General features: G+C 54.1%; 1 protein-coding gene across 1 annotated transcript; it reads right to left on the bottom strand.

Moving 5' to 3' along the window:
• Positions 1 to 2: 2 nt before the first annotated feature.
• On the bottom strand, positions 3 to 21,969 carry MAST1 (microtubule associated serine/threonine kinase 1). The gene is made up of 26 exons (XM_060092221.1): positions 21,887 to 21,969; positions 20,134 to 20,222; positions 19,582 to 19,657; positions 17,516 to 17,594; positions 15,481 to 15,641; positions 15,286 to 15,361; positions 14,904 to 15,113; positions 12,860 to 12,961; positions 12,624 to 12,756; positions 12,477 to 12,544; positions 9,751 to 9,830; positions 9,453 to 9,661; positions 7,076 to 7,214; positions 6,828 to 6,960; positions 6,526 to 6,691; positions 6,320 to 6,421; positions 6,033 to 6,155; positions 5,425 to 5,534; positions 4,521 to 4,699; positions 4,194 to 4,441; positions 3,655 to 3,864; positions 3,231 to 3,460; positions 2,792 to 2,914; positions 2,530 to 2,666; positions 1,483 to 1,670; positions 3 to 1,373 (listed from the first exon to the last, which is right to left on the bottom strand). The coding sequence occupies exons 1-26, from the start codon at positions 21,967 to 21,969 to the stop codon at positions 136 to 138; spliced, it is 4,692 nt and encodes a 1,563-aa protein (XP_059948204.1). The 3' UTR covers positions 3 to 135.
• Between the last annotated feature and the right edge of the window lie 479 nt (positions 21,970 to 22,448).

Here is a 22,448-nt window from a genome sequence, read left to right as displayed (position 1 = left end):
GGAAACATGATGTCCTGCCTTGCTAGGGGAGGAGGGGCGGGCTCTAGAAAGCTCACGCAGCACGGACGCACTTTATTTATATGTGTACATATGTATACAGGGGGCTGTACAGCGCAGGGCCAGTGGCTCCCTCTGCTATGGGCCCGGGGGCATGGGGCAGGGCGCCCCTTTTTTGGTCGGGGCTGCTGGGGGCACAGCTTCAGCAGGGCACCGGGAAGTCAGCGCCACCTCAGGCTTGGTGGTGGGGACCAGGAGGGAAGCAGGTGGGGCTGGGGGCCCTGCACTGCTGGGTACACTCTTTGTTAGGGCTTGGGAGGGGGTCTGGGGCTCTGGGGAGAGCTTGGGAGAGGCAGGTTTGGAACGAGGCCCGCTCAGCGTGGTCCGCTCCTCCACCACCTCCAGCACCCAGCGCTCCCGGCCCCGCGGGGCCTCAGGTGCGGGAGGTGCCAGGGGTGCAGATTCCTGCAACCCCTTGGAGTCCACACTTGGAAGTTGCGGCACCTCAGCCTTGGCCCCAGACCGCACAGGCTCTACGACAATGGGCACCGGGGGCGTGCCTGCTTCGCCGGAGCTGCTGCGCCGGCCCGTCTCGTGTTCCTGCACCGGGCTCAGCGCCGCCTTGGCCACGGCCCTGGCCGCCCCGCCCACGCCGTCCTCTGTCTGCACGCTCTGGTGTCGCGTGCCGCTGGCGTCCCGCTCCAGGGTCCGGCCCCCGGGGGTCGTCGCGCGGGGCGGGGTGCAGGCCTCGGCGCCACCCGGGGACTCTTTCTCCTTACTCGAAGCCGGCAGCAGCGGGTCCGCGCCCAGGCTCAGGGGCGACTCCTGGCGGCCCAGGCGGCGGACGGCGACCTGCCGGGGCGCGCCGGGACCCTCGACAGGGGGCGTCTCGCCGTCCGACTCGGCGAGGCTATGCAGCGCCAGCTCGCCGTGGAAGTCCTTGCGGAAATCCGGGTGGCCCACCTCGAGGCTGTGTTTGCGCAGCGCGCCCTTCTTGTCGGCGCCCAGCGAGGCTCCCAGCTTCTCCGCCGACTGCACGCGTTTGAGGAGTGGCGAGCGCGGGGGCTCGGCACTCTTAGGGCGCGGGCGCACCACTGGCGGCGACGAGTGCAGCTTGGCCGGAAAGCTCTGCGTCGTGTGAGAGCTGCCCACCGTGTGGCCCGGCAGCGGCGGCGGCGACGCCTGTGTCGGGGACGGCGTGTGCGCTAGCGGCGACAGCGGGATATTGCCGGCCGACTTGCAGCGCGCAGAGCGGTACTGGCGGTGAAGCTTTGGCGACAGGCCGTGCAGCGTGCTGGGCCGGATGTGGTGCGAGGCCGACGACGCTGGCGAGTTGGGCGTGCTCGAAGCCGGCGAGCTGCTCTGGGACGAGGCGCCTGCGGACGGGAGAGGGAGGACGATGAGCGCCGCGGGCGCCGCGGGCGCCGCCAGGGCACCGCCCCGCCACCGCGCGCAGCTCGGCCCCCGCGCAGGCTCAGGGCCTACCTAGGTAGGCGGAGTCAGGCGTGGAGCGGTAGCTGTGGGTGGGCGAGCGCGCCGGCAGTCCGTGCGTAGGCGAGCCCGGGAGGCTGTCACTGGACGACAGCGAACGGTTCAACGACGACAGAGAGCGGCTAGTGTGCAGCAGGTTCGACTGCTTCGTTATCTTGCGGAAGAGGGAGCTACGCTTCTTGCTGGAGGACAAGGAGGGGACCACCTTCCCTAGACCAGACTCCAGAGCTCCCGGCTCCTCCCACTTCAGGACTTCAAGGTACCTCCTGGAACCACCCACCCTTTCTGACCCCTCCCTCTTCAGCTACAACACAGTTCCAGACCAAAGAACTTCCTTTAGCTCCGTCCCACTTGGCTCCTCCCACCTCAGGTCTACCCATTCCTTTCTGACCACTCACAGTCCAAGCTGGAAACACCCATCAAAACAGAACCAACATTTTCTGGCCCCGCCCACCTGTCTAGCCCCTCCCTCTCCAACTATACCCACCTGTCAGAGTGGGAAGAAATTGACTGGACTCAGCCAGGCTTATCTCAAATCCCCACTCACTCCTTGTGCAGGTCAAACCCACTGATCAAAACAGAAAACTCTCCTGGCTCCACCCACCTCTCCTAGTTCCTCCTACATATAAGGGAAGAAATTATTTCTACTGGCCTGGCATACTCATCCCAGATAGAAATCTCTTCTCCCGGCCCCTCTCAGTCGCCTAAATATAATACATCCGGCAAGGCATAATCACCTCCTGGACGGCACCCTCTTAGTCCACATCTGCTGGCCCGCCTCTGCTCCCACAGTGCCTTTCCTTCAGCCTAGGAGCTTGGTACATCCTCCTTTCCTGACTCCTCCCGCTTTCCCAGCCCCTCCTTCTCTGTTGTCTTGGTTTTGCTCTTCACTTGGTGGCCCCGGCCACCTTTCCTGTGAATGTCCCTTCTCCTGTCCTCACCTATGCCTCTCCCACGGAAGCCCTGGCCATCGCGCATAAACTGGAGTGTTCCAGGGGCCTGCTGTTTATAGCCCCGCCCACTGCACTTGGCCCCACCCACCTCTCCTGGCCCTCCTTGGCAGCGGGCCGCTTGTTCCTCCGAGCCATTTTGGCCTTGTAGCTGCTGCGCCGCGCAGGGCCGATGCGGATGGAGGTATTTTCGAAGGGCGTGGTGGTCACGGCTACTTTGTTGCCACTCTGGGGGAAGAAAGGGGGAAAGTTCTCTGCTGGAAGCTGCTCTGGCAACTCCAACTCTCCGGGGTCTCCCCCACCCTTCGCCCCACCCCCACCCCAAGACAGTTGGCTCTCTCCCATGGACTCACCTTAAGGATCAGCTCGACGACCTCAGGATGCACCATGCCATGCACAGGCTCCCCGTTCACGTGGGTGATGAGGTCCCCGGCACAGAGCCCTGCCTCCTGGGCTGGGCCCCCCTCCTCCACGTGCTGGGGATAGGGAACCCCACAGGAGCAGAATTAACAGGCTTGGTAACAAGGAAAGCTCCCTAAGCTTATGTGCCAGACACCTAGCTCTGCAGGCACGGTAATCTTCATAACAGTTTATGAAATAACAATTATTCTCCCCAGTTTACAAATGAAGAAACTGAGAGTCAGAGAGGAAAAGTTACAGAGGAGGGTCACAGAGGAGTCTTATCCAGGTTGCCTGGTTCCAGAGTTTGAGCTGTCCCTCACCCCTGGGGAGGGGGGGTGTCTCTCTCCCCACCCCCACCGTAGAACACAGGCTCCACCCATTAGTGCTCACCCAGACAATGTGTTGTACACTGTAGACATCTGAGTCACCCATGTAGACGCGGATGGCACGCAGTGTGAAGCCATACTTCTTGCCCGAGCGTTGGATGGTGATGGGGGAGCGAAGCCCACTGACAGCTGGCGAGTAGTCCCGACTCGGTGAGGAGTCCCGTGAGGACGGGTTGGAGGAGAGAGATCGTGGGGACATGGGGCTGGCCAAGGGTGAGCTTCCATGGGGGTCCACTGCAGACACAGACCCATGGTCAGAAGTCAAAGCCAACAGACACAGCTCTCCCTGTGTCTGCTCCTCCCTCCTCCCAAGTCAGAGTCCCAGAGCTCTCACTGGCCTATCCCAGAGCCAGTCACTGTGGACCAGGAAAATGCAGCTGGCACCAATGGGGGCAGCCCCTCCCCTGCCAGGCGGGGCCCAGGGTCACCTGCAGGGATCATGACAGACAAGGCAGTGGCCGAGGCTGACTTGATGACTTTGCCCCCGGTTCGAGAAGGCCGCTTCTCTACCGCCGCCGGGTCTCCTGACAGCTGCTGGTGCCGCGCCCGGCGCAGAACCAGGTCATTGGTGGCTCTCAGGCCTGATGGGTCCCCATCCTTCGAGGGTGGACAGAGGTCGCCTGGGCGTGGGCGGTCAGCTGCAACAGAGCAGGTGGGTTAGGGGTCACTCCAAGGTTGTAAACTTCTTGCATGCGTTCCCTCTGCCTGGAATGCCCTTCCCACTTCTCTCCCTCGCTGGATTGTGAATTTCATGGGAGCAGGTAACATGCGTCAGGAACAGCTCCTGACTCAGAGGAGCGCTCACTTTTGTTGACTGACCATGGAATACGGGTCTTCCTCATGTTGATGAGAATCCCAGATTGGAGTGTGAAGAGTACACGAGAACTTGCATAAACAGTACAGGCTCATTGAACGCTCATATATGACCCCTGGGGAATTGGGGAAGGCGGCAGGAGGGGGCACTCACTGGCCTCCGGGTCCCCGGCGCTGGGGGCGCCATCCCCTTGAGCTGCCTCCTTGGGGGCCCGCGCATCCAGCGAGCCTGGAGGGTCGGAGCTGGGCCGAGGAGACCTGCGCAGCCGGGCCTCATCCTCGTCCTCTTGGGGGGCGCTGAAGCGGCTGGGCTCCAGCAGCGCCGAGAAACGGCGGCGCGCGCCCAACGGAGGACTGGCCTCCCCCTCCAGGAAGCTGGCCTCGGACGCCGAGAAGCGCTTGCTGCGCAAAGGGGGCGTGGTCAGAGGAGCTACTCCCCTTCGGGTCCAGCCCTCAAACCCAAAATCCTGCCCCTGCTCACATCTCCGGGGAGCCCCCTCTCCAGGTCTTCTCGCGCAGGGTCAGGCCACCTAGGCCTTCCCGCTTGCCGGCCACCTTCTCCTCTGGGCCCTTGGCGCTCGGCTCCCGCTTGTTGGTCCCCGCTGCTGCCACGGGGGTCTTGGGCTCGTGCTGCGACAGCTGCTCCATACTGCTATACACCTTCAAGGACGGATGAGTGGTGATGGAGGCAAGTCCAGCCCCCAGGTCCCGCCTTCCCTCCCGAACCAATCGAATTCCCGCTACTGGACCCGGCCAAACTACGCTCCGCCCCAGTAAAACCGGGTGCCCAGCCCCCCAATTCTGGGCCGACCCCGACCACCTACAGTTCTTCAGTTCTGGCCCCACCCCACAAAATTAGGCTCCGACCTATTCTAGACCCTGCCCTGCCCAAGCCCTAAAGAATCTGGTCTCCTTCCTGCCCCGCCTCTCCAGGCCCCGCCCAATTATGTGTGCCCTCGCCCAAGGCAGGTCCTGCACCCCCCCTACGTGCTGTTCCTCAAAGCGAGACGTTGCCCAGCCTCGCCAAGGCCTGGCCCAGCCCCCTCCATCCCCAGGCCCTGACCCCGCCCCGTCCAGATCTAGCCCCGCCCCACTGTGGGTCCTCATTTCCACAACTGTCCAGGCTCCCGTTAGATTCCACTCGATGCCAAAGGTCGGTTCCAAGACATCCAGTGAGGATGTCCCCCCCCGCCCCCGCCCAAGCCTCATCACTCCCCGATCCTCACCGCCTCAGTAACTTCTCTAGTCTGAGACCTTGGGCCTGGACCCTGCTCCCCATAGCCTCCTCAGCCCCTGGCCACTTCAGGCCCACCTCCATCCCGTACTTAAACACAGGTCCCACCTCCCGACGGTCTCACCCCACCCCTATCCCCGCCTGGCCTCACCTTGCTGAAGCGCGGGGAGCAGGAGGAGAACTGGCGGATCTCCACGGGCTCCTCCTCCGTCGTGTCATCCTCGTCATAGGAGTTCACATGGTGATACCTGTCTGAGCGGGCTGGAGTGGAGGTGTGGGTCGTGACCGCGGGCATGGGTCCACTCCCCAAATCACACCCCCACGGGAGCCAGCTTCGGGTCCTGCGGCCACGCCCCTGCCCCTTTCTTGGATCAGGTTTAGGTCCTGCCCCCTCGCTGGGTCCCTGTCCCACTCTCTGAGGCTTCGTCTAGCCCTGCCTCCACAGAGGCCACATCCCCAGATTGCACCAAAGGCGTCTCCGCCAGCCCAGGCTCTTGCCTCATGCCGCGTCCTAGCATCGCCTCTAACCTAGGTCCAGTCCCAGTTTTAGAACTTACTCCTGTCCAGGCCCCACCCCTACCCCAGCTTCCTTTCTTACCTTCTTCTCAGACTGAGCCCCGCCCCTATGCCAAGCCCCTGCTTCCGCCACAACTTCAGCTCTCTCCTCTCGTCTAAGGCTAGTCTCCTACCCAGCTGCGTCCCAGCCCAGGCCATAGGCAAGCGCCCCCTCAAAGGATCCCACACCCTGTCCCCGCTCACTGTCAAAGTAGCTGGTGTCATCCTCGGACTCCAGGTGGGGGATGAACTCGGCCTTCTGCCTCAGCAGCCCTGTCCAATCCAGGTCTCGAAAGAAACTGTGCTGCTTCACCTCAAAGGCACCGCCTGGGGAGGAAGGGGTGGCGGGTGTAGGGGAGGGAATTCTCGCGACAGCTATGGCCAGCCAAGCAGCCCAGCTCCCCACCCATTTTCCGGCCCAGGGACACAGCACTGGGAGCCCTGCTCCCGGACAACAGACCCCCAAACTCAGATTCTCTGCGACCCCTTACCTGCCCCTAACCGGCCCAAGGGGTTGGTCTGCAGGAGGCTGGATATCAGGTGCTGGGCATCCGTGGGCAGGGCCTCGTCCCCCTCGGGCCACAGGATGTCATCTGCAGAGCAAGGTGTAGGGCTGGGGTTTGCTTTTGGAGTCCATGAGGCCCTGGGCCAGCCCATGTTTCCATGCCCCCTGCCTGCCCACCGCGGAGGCACGCACCACTGATGACCTGTCCAAAGAGCTCTTCAGGTGTGTCTCCAAAGAAGGGCACGCAGCCCACCAGGAACTCGTAGAGAATGATGCCCATGGCCCACCAGTCCACCGGTTTGCCATAGCCCTGGCGCAGGATGACCTCGGGTGCGATGTACTCTGGGGTCCCACACACCTGGGGGTAGGACGTCAGCCCACGCCCTGGCCACAGGAGGGGCCTCCCGGGGGAGCAGTGCCCCCCGCCAGGCCCTGGGCCCCACAGTCCTGCCGGGTCACTCCACCCGAAGTGACCCCCACTCCCGCACACACACCTGTTTGTCCAGGAACTCCCGGGCGTCCTTCTCAATGTGGCCCTCATATAGGTTGGTGGTTAGGCTCATAAGCCCCATCTTGGAGAGGCCAAAATCCGTAAGCTTGATGTGCCCCATGGAGGTGATAAGGAGGCTGCAGAAACAAACTGAGGTCTTAGAGGCGAGGACCGTCCACTTCACTCCTGGCCCTTTCATGCCAGGGCCTCCCGAGGGGCAGGGAAGGAGTGATGGGAAAGGTCAAGGCTCACTTGTCAGGCTTAAGGTCACGGTGCACGATGCCATAGTTGTGCAAGTACTCGAGCGCCAGCACTGTCTCAGCGAAGTACATGCGGGCCATCTCCACAGGCAGCGCCCCAATGTTCTTCAGCAGGGTGGCGCAGTCCCCCCCTGGGGGTGAAGGAATAGGCCCACGTGAAGAGGGAGGTACCCCTGGCTCAGAGCTGAGCACTCAACACGCACCATAGTACCGAGTCCCCATCTCACATTGCCCCAATTTTATGGCTAAGGAAAACTGAGGCTTAGAGAGGGGTCTCCCTATCTAAGTCCCCAGCTTGCACAGGGACTGCCCTCTACCAGGCTTCTCTTGTCCTCTTAGCCATCCTCCAATGTCAGTATAATCAGCTGATTTTACCCAGGAGGGGACTGAGACTCAGAGAGATGTTGGGTCATGCAGGGAGTTGACGGTGGAGGTAAGGTTTGGTTTGGGCCAAGGCTGCCTGCTTATCGACTGAGTTTAGGCCCTTGATCTGGAGTCTGAACCTTGAGGGTCTGGGGCCTTAATATATAAATTACTTGCCCCCACCAGATTTACTGCAAGCAGCATTCATATTTTAGTCTCCCTCGGTGTCCATTTCTCTTTTTTCTTACAAGGGCCAGATTTCCTTCCAGGTTTAACAGCTGGGTCAGCATGTAACCCAAGTTGTGCCAATGACTTTTCCCTCTTTTTTCACAAAGATTACTAAGCCCATAGAATGTAAACTGGAATCTGTTGGATAGTAACCTCACTATATCAGGGCCTGTTTAAAGGGAAGTCCACAGAGGCAAAATATGGAGCGATTACGAATGACATGATTTGAGCACCTAGATACAGCCATTCCTGAAGGTGACATGGATTTTTTCTATCACAAGTCAATAAATTTCTTTCTTTCCTTTTTTTCTCTTCAGCCAGATTTATCTATGTCAGAAACTGATGAATCAGACTTGAAGCCGTGCCCTCTGCAGTGGAAGCACGGAGTCCTAACCACTGGACTGCCAGGGAATCTGAATTTGGGCACCAGATAATCCTGACACACTATGCAGAGAATAAAGTGCCCATGTGGCCATGGTCTTCTTGAGCCTTATATCCCTTGTTGCCAACCTCACTATATGAAACCACCTTGCCTCTTTTGGCTTATTTTTCTTGTTTATTGTATGTTTATACAGACTTGAATGTTACCTACATGAGGGAAAAGTGTGTTTGTCTGGGTATCCACCAGTGCCCAGCACAGCATGTGGCATGAGGGAGATGATGAGGGGACACCTGTTGAGTGACTGAATGGTCAATTAAGGCTCGGAAGTGGCACAGTTGTATCCCTGTGAGATCATGTGTGTGTCCTAATAACCATAATACATGTCTGTTTGGACAATAGGTGGATTAATATTTGGGATGGATAAACAGATGAAAAACCTATACATTGGTGGTTGGATGATTGGATGGATGGTAAATGGACAGATAAACTGATGGATGAATTGTGGATGAATAGATGGATTTAAATAGCTAGCTAGATAAAATGAGATAGCTGCTAGAATGGAGGTTTGGATGAATGAATAAAACTAAGAACAGTAAATGGATGGATGGAAAGAGGGATGGATAGCCGATGGATTAATAAATAGGTAAATAGGTATTGGTGGATAGATGGATGGTAAGTAGTTAGGTGAATAAATAGATAGATGAATGAATGTCTAGATATAGAAAAAGATGGATTGATGGAAAATAGATGTACAATACAAGCAATGAACCCTAATATAAATTACGGACTTTAGTTAATAATTATGTATCGGTATTTGTTCATCAATTGTAACCAATGTATCACACTAATACAAGATGTAAATAACAGGGGAAACTGGGGGGAGGGGGAAGCGAGTATGTGGGAACTCTCAGTACTTTCCAATCAATTTTTCTATAAACCTAAAACTGCTCTAAAAAATGAAGTCTATTAATTTTTTAAAATAGATGTAATATAATATTGTAAATCAACTATTCTTGAATAAAATAACGATGTAATGGATAAACAGAAATATGGATGGACAAACAGACGGATAAATGGATGGATGGATGGAGAGATGGCACATAGATATATGGATAGAAAAACAGATGGATTAGCAAGTGAATAGATGAAATGAAGGAAGGATGGATAATTGGATGGATGTATCTATATTGAGAGAAATGAAAATCAGTGACGAGAAATGAAGATAAATCAATAGATGGCTGGATATAAATAAACAGATGGAACGTATGGATAAGTGGTTGGATAAACATACAGGTGGGTAGTAAATTCGGTGACTGGGACTCAGGCAGGCCACCCCCAGCAGCCCTGACTAGCGAGCACCCCCTCATCTTCCCTGCAGCCCTGCAGGCAGCCACACCTTCCACATATTCCATGACCATGCAGAGGTGGCGCCGGGTCTCAAAGGAGCAGAACATGCCGACCACAAACGGGTTCTCAGCGAAGGTGAGGATGTCGCGCTCCACGAAGGCCTGCTGGATCTGGTTGCGCAGGATCAGGTTCTGCTTGTTGATTTTCTTCATCGCGAAGCGCTGCCTCGTTTCTCGGTGCCGCACCAGGTAGACGGCGCTGCAGGGGGAGAGAGCGAGGACCGGCCATCACCTCCGAGACACCCGGCCTCCGCCACCCTCCCCCCGCCAGAGCCCCGGGTGGCTCACCCGTAGGCACCATTGCTTATGAGCTTGATGGTCTCAAAGTCATTCTCTCCAGGTGGTTTCTTAGCCTTGCTGCTTCGGCCCTGCAGGGGAAAGATGGAGACCACCCCCATCATCATCATGAGATTGGCACTCTTGTTATTCCACCTAACACATGGGGAAACTGAGGCACAGAGGGGGTGGGTGTGCCCTTCAAGTGCCACAGTGAGGGAGTAACAAAGTCAAGACTTGAACCCAAGACTGGCTGACCCTGAAGCCATATATTGATAACTAACTTCTCTCCATTAGGAAAGAAACCTACAAAATGGCTAATCACTCTAATATATAAAGAGCTCTCAGACATCAACAAATAAACTAACATTGAAGAGAAAAAATAGGCAAGATATGTGAACTAGAGTTGGAGCTCTTAACCATGTGAAAAAATGTTAAACCTCACATATAACAACAAAAAGGCAAACTAAAACTACCTCAAGATACCATTTTGCACTCAGAAGATTGGCAAAAAAAAAAAAAAAAAAAAAAAAAAATCCAAAAAGCTGACACTCTGTGGGCAAAGCTGTGGGGAAACAGATACTTTTATACCTTGCTCTTGGGAGTATAAATTGGTACAGCCCCCATGAAAGGTACTTGGGTGTATATCAGAATTACAAATGCATGTTCCCTTTAATCCAGCAATTTCACTTTTGAATTCATGCTACAGATATGCTTGCACATGTGAAAAATGACATATGTACTCTCCTGCTCATTGCAAGACTGGAAACAATCCATACACAGGAAATTGGTTAAATAAACACATGAGGGGATATAATCTAAAGGAATATTTTACCGCTGTTTTGTTTTGTTTTTGGCTGCATTGCGCCACATGCAGGATCTTAGTTCCCCAACCAGGGATCGAACCCGTGCCCCCTGCAGTAGAAGCATGGAGTCTTAACCACTGGACCACCAGGGAAGTCCTGTACATTTTTAAAATGAGGAATATCTCTGTACACTTATTAGTAAGTTCTCCAAAGTATTTTGTTAAATGGGGAGGGGGACAAGGAACAATATTACTGTATGCTTTTGTGTAAAAAAGGGGACAAAATATAATCATATTTGAGGTAGTAGGGATATGGGGGACAAGAGTGGGTATAAGATTTTTCACTGTATGTCTTTTTAAAAAATAATATTTATTTTTCTTAGGGACAAGAGATTTATTACATAAATATTTCACAAAAAGATCTATGAGATATAAAAATATTGAACTCTACACTCCTAAAAATGTAGCCCAAAAGAGTCTGACACAAACATTGACAGAATTACAAAGAGAAATTACTCAAAACAAGAATTTAACACATGGCTCTCAGAAACTATCAGATCAATCTGGCAAAAAAAAGATGAATAGGAAGATGGAAGATTTGAATCACTCAATTCACAAGTTTGATTGAATGGAATTACATAGGATCCTACAAACAACAATTAAAGATAAATACCTTTTTAGAGTTTTAGACTTTTGAGTGATGTCATTCCATTACCTATTCAAAAAATTAAACAAATGGCATGTATAATGAGATTTTAAAATATATATATATATACATATATATATATATGACAGATGTGTGTGTATGTACGTGTGAATTCATAGACACAATTTGAAACAAAGGTCACAAATCCAAATGCCTTCAGGGGCCAGGCATACCGGGTGAGAGCCATGGGTGGCTGGGGTGTGGATACCCCATTATCATAGGCCAACCCCCACTCAATGCCAGCTGGCTCCATCACAGTATTGTCAGAGCTTCTAATTTTTCAAAAAAGGCACAAACCCAGATTCTAATTTTAATCTTCTGATTTCTATATTTTGTTTCACATTTTTGAAAACACTAGGCAGCTCAGAGAAAACACATGCATGACCATTATGGTGGGCAATCTCCACCAGATACGTGGAACATCTACCGAGTGTGGTGGGCCCGGGGGGTGGAATTATAGTAATTTTTACTATGCTGAGCTGTTAGCACACAGACACTCAACCCACTCAAAACTCCATGCAGTGTTCCTCAAGAAATTAAAAATAGAATTACCATGTGACCCAGCAATTCCACTCCTAGGTATGTACCTAAAAGAACTGAAACAGTTGTTCCAACAAATACTTGTACACAAATGTTCATAGCAGCACTATTCACACAATAGCTAAAAGATGGAAACAACCTAAATGTCCATTGATGAACGATGGATAAACCAAATGTGGCATATTTTATTCAGCCATGAAAAGGAATGAAGTACTGATTTATGCTACAGCATGGATAAGCCTTGAAAACATTATGCCAGACACCAAAGGCCACAGGGTGAATGATTCCATTAAATGAAATATCCAGATTCAGCAAATCCATAGAGACAGAAAGATCTAGAAAGCAGATCAGTGGTTGCCAGGGGCTGTGGGGGAGGGAGGATGGGGAGGAACTGCGTAATGGGTACAAGGTTTCCTTTTGGGATGATGAAAATGTTCAGGAACTAGACAGAGGTAATGGCCACACAACATTGTGAATGTAGTAAATAACGATGTTATGTGTATTTTACCATGAAAAGAAAAAAGTCTATGGAGGAAGAGCTATTATTAACCCATTTTAGAGTTGGGGAAACTGAGGCTCAGAGTGGGGACCAAGAGGTCCACCCAGCCTGAGGACAAAGAGCCAGGAGGTGAGCCCCGACCAGTCGGGACAGACCAGAGTGTTGCCTGCTAGGCCACCTGGCCTTACCTCAGAGAGGTCGTCCTGCTCAGGTGTGTTAGAGCCGCCACTGTCCTGTTCCTCCAGGTGCACCACGTCTAGGAAGGGAATGAGAGTGAGCGGAGACTGGGGTCCCAGCTGGTTCACCCACAGTCCCCTGCACCCAGCAGCCAGCACCTGGAAAGGTGTCACGGGTGAGGCCCAGCTGGCGGATGATGTAGCGGGGGATGTCCGTCTTGACAAGGTGGCCTTCCTTCGCATGGCCCTCAGCTGCCTCCAGCAAATGGTAGAACTCCTCGGGGTTGAATTCCTGAGGCAAGGCAGGGTGCGCTCAGGGTGAACTCCAAGGTGTCCCAGCCAACCCCTCCCCTGTCCCTCACCAACTGCCCCCCACCCATGCCCAGCCCCCTTACCAGGCACTCCAGCAGCCTCGCTGGGCGCGAAATGATAATGAGCAACTTCTTCACGAGCTGAGTGACGAAGGCCACCTCCAAGCTCTCGGAACGTTCATAGGCCTGGGATGCGGGGCATAGTGGGGGTATGGTTCACAAGTGACTTTCCTGAGCCAGGCTTCTCTCCCATCCCCACAGGAACTGACAATACTGCTGCTGTTGTCCCATTTTACAGATGAGTAAACTGAGGCCCAGGCCACATGGTAAAAATAATCATTATTGTTATAGCAAACATGGTCCTAAAACCTTCACTCACTCAATTCATCTTCAAAACAGCTCTATAATCCAGGCCGAGTTAAAAATCCCTCTGCCTGGCATGCTCTCTCCTCAGATCCTTGCATGGCTTCCTACTTCTCCTCCTTTAGGTCTTTGCTCAGTTGTCAACTCCTCATGGAGGCCTGCCTTGACCCCTCCAATCCAAAATCACACCCCACTACCTGGTAGGACTCTCAATCGCCATTACTCTACTCACCTGTTCCTGTTTTCTATCAAACAGGCCACATATTAATTTATCTATCATGCCCATCAAAGTCAGGACTATGGTGAGGCAAATGAGGCAGTCACCTTGGACACCAAAAACCTCAGTCTTCAAGATAACTAATATTTTAATGCACTATTTGAAAAATCAAAATTAATGCAGAAAAAAATGATAAGCAAAACATTTATTTTTTGGCCACGAGGCTTGTGGGATCTTAGTTCTCTGACCAGGGATTGACCAGGGATTGAACCTGGGCCCTGGCAGTGAAAGCACCGAGTCCTAACCACTGGGCCACCAGGGTATTCCCGGAAAACTTTAAATAAGGACAGGATCCCAGAGGGCTGGGCCAAACCATACTGGAGCTTGAATCAAAAGGAAACGTGTGGGACCATCTCTACATGTTTTTATGTTTTTCAAATGATTAATGATTTTAATGAAAACAGTATTACTGATTAGTTCGTTTCCATTAAAACCAGGAAAGTTAAATTATAACAAATTTTGGTTTAATTATAAATAAAATATTTAAACTTAATGTTAAGTTTTAACATACCTTTTTTTTTTTTTCAACTTTTTCAATAATTAATGTTCTGAAGGGGGAAAGAAATCACCTGCCTCATCCTAGTCTCAGTCCTGATGCCATCTGAGGAGGTAGCATTTGAGCAAAGACCTGAAGGAGGTGAAGGATGTTAAATTCCTGCTTCCTGTTTGGGGGGTTGGGAGGGATAAATTGGGAGATTGGGATTGACATATACACACTATTGTATGTACAAAATAGATAACTAATAAGAACATACTGTAGAGCACAGGGAACTCTACTTAATACTCTGTAATGACGTATATGGGAATAGAATCTAAAAACAGAGTGGATATATGTATATGTATAACTGATTTGCTGTGCTGTACAGCAGAAACTAGCACAACGTTGAAAATCAACTATACTCCAATAAAATTAATTAGAACAGTGAAAAAAATAAAAGAAACTTTATGGGGCTTCCCTGGTGGCGCAGTGGTTGAGAGTCCGCCTGCCGATGCAGGGGACATGGGTTCGTGTCCCGGTCCGGGAAGATCCCATATGCCGCGGAGCGGCTGAGTCATGGCCGCTGAGCCTGCGCGTCCGGAGCCAGGGCTCCGCAACGGGAGAGGCCACAACAGTGAGAGGCCCGCATATCGCAGAAAAATAAAAAAAATAAAAGAAATTTTAAAAAAATAAAAGAAACTTTAAAATTATTACTGTCAATATCACCAAATTATGTGAAAATCTTGGTTATAACAATATAGTGATTTTGATGAAATAAAGGCAAAAGGTGCATTTTGTGAAATATATATGTATATATATAAATTCCTGCTTCCTCCTTCAGACCTAGAGCGGGGCTTTAGTCTTTCTCCTCCACCCTTCAATCCACACTAGCCCCCTGGCACGTGGTAGCCGCCCCCTGAGTGGATGTGGGGCGAAGGAAAGTATGGGGCCATTGAGCCTCATTTGGGGGTTCAGAGCCTTAGGTGTGGCCGGCCTCCTGGTGCACTCACGTCCTGCAGCAGCTTCTCCAGGTTTTCCTGCAATTCGTAGAAGTATACGGTGGTGATGAGGCCGTCGCGGGACTTGGTCAGGCAGTCCCGGGCCAGCTCTATGATCTGGTGGTGAATGAAGCTGAGCACGCCGTCGGCCAGCGGCAGCACGCTGTCAGGTTCGTAGGCGCGGGCGAAGTCGCGCAGCTTCTCTTCCATCTGCGCGGTGGCCTGAGGGAGGGACGGAGGCAGGGCCGGGATGCCGGCGCGGGGCTCAGCCCGGAGGCAGTGGTTGCCAAAGCCTGCACTGCGCGGCGCCGGCCGCCAGGGGGCGCGCGAAGCTAAAGCGAGCGAGGGCTCCGGCCGCCCCGCTTCTCTGCAGCCGCCCCCTGCCCCGCCTCACCTTCGGGAACCTCTCCTTGTAGACATGGTTCATCATCACGATCTCGTTGTCGTAGGAGGAGGGGGAGCGCCCGGGGCTGCGGAGAGAGAAGCCCATCGCGTCCAGCCACCTTCCTCCAAAACTGCAGACAGGCGTCTCGCAGGGCATGAGCCCCCAGACCCACCAGCTTGGACGGGGAGGGGGATGCAGGCCCACCTGAGGCTCCGCGAGCGAGGCCGCACCGCAGGGGAGCGGCGGCCACCATCCTCATCCGTGATGCTCTCGGTGCTGCCGAAGTGTTTGGAGAGGAAGTGGAGCTCGTCCACGGTGGGCTGGTAGGGCAGCTGGTGCAGGCGCTCCTGGGAGGAGCAGGAAGACTGGGGGGAGGGGCGGGGCCGGGGTCAGAGCCACCACGGTTCCCCCACAGCTCGGGACCCTGGTCTGGGACCCCCGCGGCTGGCGGGCCACTGAGCAAGGCCAGAATCTGGACCTGGCTTATGATCCTTGGATCCCAAGGCTCAGCTTGGGATTCCTGGCAACAGAGGGGGGCGGGGGGGCAGGGACAGACACAGATGAGAACAGTGACACAGACATGAATGTGGCCCGAGGGAGCCTGTGAAAACCTGAGTCAAGTCTTATGCCTCCTCTGTTCAGAACTCTCCATGGCTCCCACCGTACTCATGGTGAATGCCTAAGTCCTCCCCACAGCCCACAAGGTCTTGCAAGATCTGATCCTGTCTCCTTGCCATCACCTCCTCCCACTCTCCCCCTCACCTGCTCTGCACAGGCCTCCTTGATGGTCCTTGAACGAACCAGGCACACTTGTGCCTCAGGGCCTTTGCACTGACTGTTCCCTCTGTCTGTCACACATCTACTATGGATCACTTCTCCTTCAAGTCTTTACTTTAAAGTCACCCTTCGGGAGGCCTCCTCTGACCACACACATCATTCCCTCTCCTTGCCCCAACTCGTTTCTTCTTGCTGACTTCTTATCTCCTTACTTACTACTGTACATCTTTATGACTTATTTGTTACTGCTGTCTGCTCCTCCAGGGCAGGGATTTGGTTCTGTTTGGCCCCAGTCAGGGCCTGGCATGCAGTTGGGGCAAACACACACCCACAGACATCAGTGGAGAAACACAAGGACAGCCACCTGATTCTGCAGGCAGGATGATCTTTTTCAACATGATATCACTCACTTTCTTGCTTAAAACTCCCCATCCCATCATTATCTATTAATCTTTTCAGCGCATACAATCTATGACCTACAGAATCAGTAGGTCAGACTGAAATTTTAATTTAATTGAATATAAAGCAAAACAGCCTTTCTATGGCTTCCCACTGCATTTAGAATAAAATCCCCCTCACGATCCTGGCCAAGAAGTCCCAGCATGATGAGGGTTGCTGCCTGCCTCACCTCCATCCCTCCACTTCCAAGCCAAAGTTCCAGCCACACAAGGCTATTTTCACCTTTCTAAATGTGAAAAGTTCTCTGTTGCCTCTGGGAGTTTGCACATGCTGTTCCCCTTTCCTGAAACACCCTTCCCTCCCTTCTTCCACCTGCCAAACTCCTGCTGATCCTTTGTCTTGGCTTCAATGCCACCTCTTCCAGGAAAACTTCTTTGACCCTCCCTCCAGCTCAGTCAGGTGCCTCCCCTCTGCTATCATCCCCTTGCCTTATGCTACCCCCATCACAGCTCTGACCACCCCAGCACCCCAAGTTACAAATGCCTTCTTACTGATCTGTCTCCTCCCATGAGGGCTTTGTGAATCCTTGGGCCCTGGCCCAGCTTGTAGAGCCCCCCACACATGAAAGTCATGTGATAAATGTCTGCTGAACATCACACCAATGTATGGATGAGCAAACCAGAGAGACAGGTAGAAAAGAGGGCAGATGGAGAGAGCGACTTTGGGTACTGCAGTGGGGGAGCAAAGGGGATCTGGGTGAAAGGGGTGTGTCCTGGCCCTGGCCAGCTGCAGACACTTGGGCAGTTGGCTTAACACATGAGCTTTAATGTCATTATCCGAGGTAAGTAAAATAAGTAAAATAATTAAAATAAGTCCGAGGTAAGTAAGACCCCCAAGAAGATATGTTGAAGATGGAGAACAGGACCTTGGAGGGGACTTGGAACTCACTAAGAGATGGACAGATGACACCCTTGGAGAACAAGAGAAACCCAAAGCTCTCATTTAGGCCAGTCCAGCCGGCCCCCCGCGGCTCCCACCCACCGGCCCCACCTGCCACACTCACCGAGACGGTGGAGCTGGGTGTGTTGGTGCCATAGCCAGACGAAGGGAGTGAAGCCAGAGACCAACGGCGTCCGTCCGCCCTGGAACCCAGCCGACATGCTCAGAGGCCGCCAGGTCCCACCAGACAGCCCCATTCCTCAGGGTGTGAGAGAAACCACTGGCCGTGGCCAGAGCAGGAGGTGGGGGAATATATCTGCACTCTGAGATTCCTGAAGTCCCTCAGAGTCAAGGAGGTAAAGAGGAAGTCTTCCAGCCAGGCACCCGGGACCCGGAGCAAAGACCAGTCTCCTCTGCTCCTTCCCGTTTATGCCCCTCTCCTGTCAACCTCATGCCAAACAAGCCCCCAAAGTGAAAAGCTCACTCAAGGAAGTCATCCCAGAGGGACCCAGAAAAGATGACCGCTAGAGGACCCCCCCATGAGAAAATTCTCAGAGGAAGACCACTTGGGTCTTTTCAGAGAAGAAATGTTCCTTCCTCATACACACACACACACACACACACACACACACACATGCTCCCATAGACACAATCACTCTCATGGCTACATCCATTAGTATTACTGTTACTAGTACAGTTGAGTTCACACCCTGAAAGTCACACACATTCACACCACGTGACTCTTCAACAGACACTCACATGCATTCACTGTTCCATACATGGACCCAAATATCACGTTTCCAGGCTAACACACAATCATACACGAAAAAAGAGACGTACACTCACATATAGACACATATTCTTACAGAGACCTGGTACTCACACTCTGACATACACACACACTCCCCCACACACTCTAGACTCACATTCACGTGACACATATTGAAGACACCCTCACGCACTCAGTCACACATTCAAACTGTCAGAGAGCCACACACTCATTCACACTCCCACACAAATTACACATTCTCATGGAGACACACATGGAGGTACATGTTTCCTCAGCTACTCACACACACATTTACAACCCTAGAAGTACACAGTCACACACGTTCACTCTCACGCGCTGCTACACACCCATGGATACAACAACAGGCATGGGCTGCCCCCCATATTCACAGCCTCACAAACTCACACACATCCACATCAGCACACAGATTGCACACTCACACGTACACACACTCCCATGCACTGGACTCCTCTCTCCAGGCAGTGACCTCACTCAGGTCACCTGCTTCCCAGCTCACCCTGCATGTAGGTAACCACATCCAGCCCAATCGTGGATCCCTTTTCTGGCTCCCTATTTCCCTCAGCTGAATTCCACGGTCGAAGGGGATCCCCATTCTTCCAAGGGAGCCGTCCTCTGTCCCCACAGTCTCCTGTGACTCGCACCCCACAGCTTTCACTAGCCTTTGCGGTGATCTGCGTTGCCTCCCCAACTCAACTCCAAGGATAGAGAAGGGATGTGGTTCACCCCATATCCCAGGTCCCAGAACACACCAGTTGTTCAGACAACGTTATTAGAATGAATAAAGTTCAAAGAAGAAGAGACCCGCCCAAACACCCTGGTGACTCCTCGAAGATTCCCCCTCAAAATTCAAAGAATCTCTATTCCTCCCCCAATCTCGACAAAGCCCCCCAGAAAATTCATCTTACGGACACTCCAGAAACCCACAGAAACCCCCGGAGGGAAACCTGAGATTTCTCCTCTTGGGGCCTCGAGAAATAGCCCTAGGGGCCCTCCCCCACGTCAAGGACCAAGTCCTTCGATGGGCATCAAGTAGTCTGCGCTTGCGCACTTCCTCCCTGCTTCCTGTCCCGTTGCTATGGAAACGCCTGGCCTGGAGAGCGAGGCTTGGGAGACTAAGACCCAGGTCCCATAGCGCAAGCGCTTTCGCTCCGCGGCAAAGGAAGCCCCGCCCCTTCCCTGGTTCTGAACGGGTGGTTGGCCCCGCCTTCTTATAGGTCCCGCCCCTAAGACTGGGTGCCTGTTCCCGCCAGGACGTTGGGGCACTCTGCGGGTCCCTCAGGCCTGACTCAGGTGCAATTAGAAGGGGAACAGATGGGGGCCCAGACGGCGGGTAGGGAGGGTAGGGCCAGGGTTCTGGGGCCCTGGGGAGAAGGACTCACCTTCGGGACGAGGCGAAGGAGAAATGGGCGGGGGTGTTGGGGGAGAAGTTACGGGGACTGTCCAGGGGACTGCTACCTGTGGAGGAAAGAGGGGGATCTTCAGGCTTGGGATGGAAGGCAATCCCATCAAACCTCCTTATCCTCAAAGCGGGTTCCAAACAGCAGCTTGTCCCCTCTTTAGTCAAAACCCACCCATCTATGGGTGGACCGCTCCCCTTAGCTGTGGCCCTGCCTCCCAAACTGTTTTGGCTACCGAGTCAGCCCAGCCCCTCTCCAGGCCGATTCCGTCTTTTTCGGGGTGGCCCCGCCCCTTAGGTATGGCTCCTCCTTTCTGCTCCATCCCCTTTCCAACCAAGCTCCTCCTGGGCCTCCGCCCACAAATGCCCGTCCCCCTGCGGACCGGCCAAGCCAACACAAGGATGGCTCCGCCCCTTGTCCAATCCGGGTCCTCTCCCTCTAGACTCTGGACCATCACTCCTGTGGCATGGACACACCCCTCGCCTGTGACCACGCCTCCTCTAGTCTGGCCCACAAACCCACCACCTGTCTCACCCAGGTGTCCAGGCAGTGGGGAGTGGGGTCGCGGCAGCGTGGGCGAAGTGCTGGTCAGGATGAGACTTTTCCGGTTACTGGTGCGGCAGCTGCGGGGAAGGCGAGGCAAGGGACCGGACCCGGCCGTAGCCCAGTGAGTTTGTGGACCCAACCCGCGGCCCTCCCATCTCAGATCCCCACCTGTCTCCCAACTGTGTGTGCTTGGATGTGCTCCCAAAGGACTGCTCAGAGGAGGAGGCAGTGGAGGCCTCGGTAGGACTGTGTATGGGTGGGGATGCGTATGTGTTGTGTATGTGCAAGACTCCTGGTGTGGATCATGTGTGACCATGTATGGCACAGTGTCAGTCACGGGGTGATAGTCATGCCCACGTGATACCAATGGAGATACTGAGTGTCTGTGTGTCTTTGGATCCTTGCGTGACATTCGCTGTGTGTATCCAGGTGCGGCACCTCGTGTGTGAATTCAGCACTGGGAGCATCCTAGTGTGGCATCATGTGTGACAGTCCTTGGGTTTATCTTGTGTGACATGACCTGTGGCTTTGTGTGTCTATATGACACAGTGTAGCGCCACTTGTCCATGACTAGATGTGCCACTGTGTGCTGTAAAGTGTGCGTGATGCATGATTTCTGCTACGTGTCTGTCTTTGTGTAGCAATCTGAGTCTGTATGAGATACTGTCCTTGTGTCTGAGTGTGACATTCACCATGTGTGTTCCCGTGTGGCATCTACTGTGTGTGAGTTTAACACCCTGTGACACTGGGCACGTCTGAGCATACCACTGTGTGTGACATGGATGAAAATAAGTGAAAACGTGTGATATTGTGTGTCTCCGACTCTGCAAGATTCTGTGTCTGTTATTCTCTCATCCGTGTGGCACAGCATATGACATGCTTAGGTGATATCGTATATTGTGACATTGAACGGATGTCATTGCCACACATGTGTCTGTGTGCATCTCAGATGGCACAATTGTGTGCGTGGATCACCAGGCATGTGACCTCTTACTGAGTGTACACTACACTGTGCCTGTGGGCCTACTTGTCTGTGTGATGCTGCGAGTGCCCTTGTGTGTCTGTGCGTGCCTCTGACCTATGGCCACCATATGGCTGGGTACGCGTGGCGACTCCCGGGTGTATCTGGGACACTAGGGCTGTTGTGTGTGTATGTGTGTGTGACATCATGTCCTGCGTGACGCTGTGTGTCACTATTTTTCGTTTGAGGTTGTGTTCTTTGGGGGGTGGTTGTGCTATGATAAAAGCCCCCCCCCCTTTCATTCTGCCCCTCAGGATCCCAGCTTCCAAAGAGGGACCCTCCAGCCCCTCCATTCTCTTCGCACACACCCCCCTCCCTGGCTCAGTGACTGAGCATATTCGCGCGGCCAGAGCACGCGGCATGGGGGTGGGGGGAGGCCAGGTTGCGGCTATTGTTCTGAGGGTGCTAAGCCCCCCACCCTCCCCTTCTTCCCCTACCCTCACCGGGCTGCCGGAGCCCGCAGCGCCATCAGACAAAGGCGCCTCAATCCCCCACCAGGCGCAGCCCCCTCCCCCCGCGGCGGTCCTTTCTAGCGTTCAGTCCCCCCAGCCTCAGCCCACACTGCCCCCCATTCAGCCCCATCCCTGGCAGGAAGGCGCGAGCGAGCACCTCTGGCGCAGCTGGACCGGGTGCAGCATCCCGGACCCCGCCCTGCAGCAGCAGCCGGAGGGCGGCTTTGGGGGAAGGGCCAGGTCAGGGTCTGAGGGATCGGGGGTCTACCTCTTGGTGCGACGGAACATACTGCCGCCGGGGAAGGAGGGCATCGAGAAATTGGAAAGCGCGGTCCAGAGAGAGTCAGACATGACCCGGCGGCGGCGACATGGTGGCAGGTGCGGCAGCGGCGGCGGCGCGGGGAGCAAACGCGCGGGGCGGAGGCTGGAGCCGCAGCGGGCAGGGTAGGGCGGGGGAGGGGAAGGCCTGCGGCTGCCGCCCGCCAGGAGGGGGCGCTGCAGTGCACCAGCGCGCCTGGCCCCGCCCGCGCGCCCGCCTGGCGCCCCAACCCGGGCCGGAGTAGGGGCGACCAGCCCCGCGCGTTTCTCCCCAGGGCTCACCTGCTGCTTTTCCGGGGCAGGGGCAAATCTTTCTGGAAGGCAAAGGGGCAAAAAGATAGAGGTCAGCGGGGACCAGCAGCCACTGCCCAAAAGCCCTGTCAGCCCCCTGGAGGGGTAGAGGTGGGATGGGACAGGTCCTTCATCAGCATGGTCACCTGCGCCCTTGGCCATGAGGTGAGGGCTGGGCTCCTAGAGGAAAAGGGTACCAGGGTGATTCCTCTCCCCACCCC

Source organism: Mesoplodon densirostris, chromosome 3, assembly GCF_025265405.1.
Source record: "Mesoplodon densirostris isolate mMesDen1 chromosome 3, mMesDen1 primary haplotype, whole genome shotgun sequence".
In the NCBI taxonomy this organism is placed as follows: domain Eukaryota; kingdom Metazoa; phylum Chordata; class Mammalia; order Artiodactyla; family Ziphiidae; genus Mesoplodon; species Mesoplodon densirostris.
The sequence above is the reverse complement of the archived record's forward strand: the minus strand, read 5'-3'. Positions and strand labels throughout refer to the sequence as shown.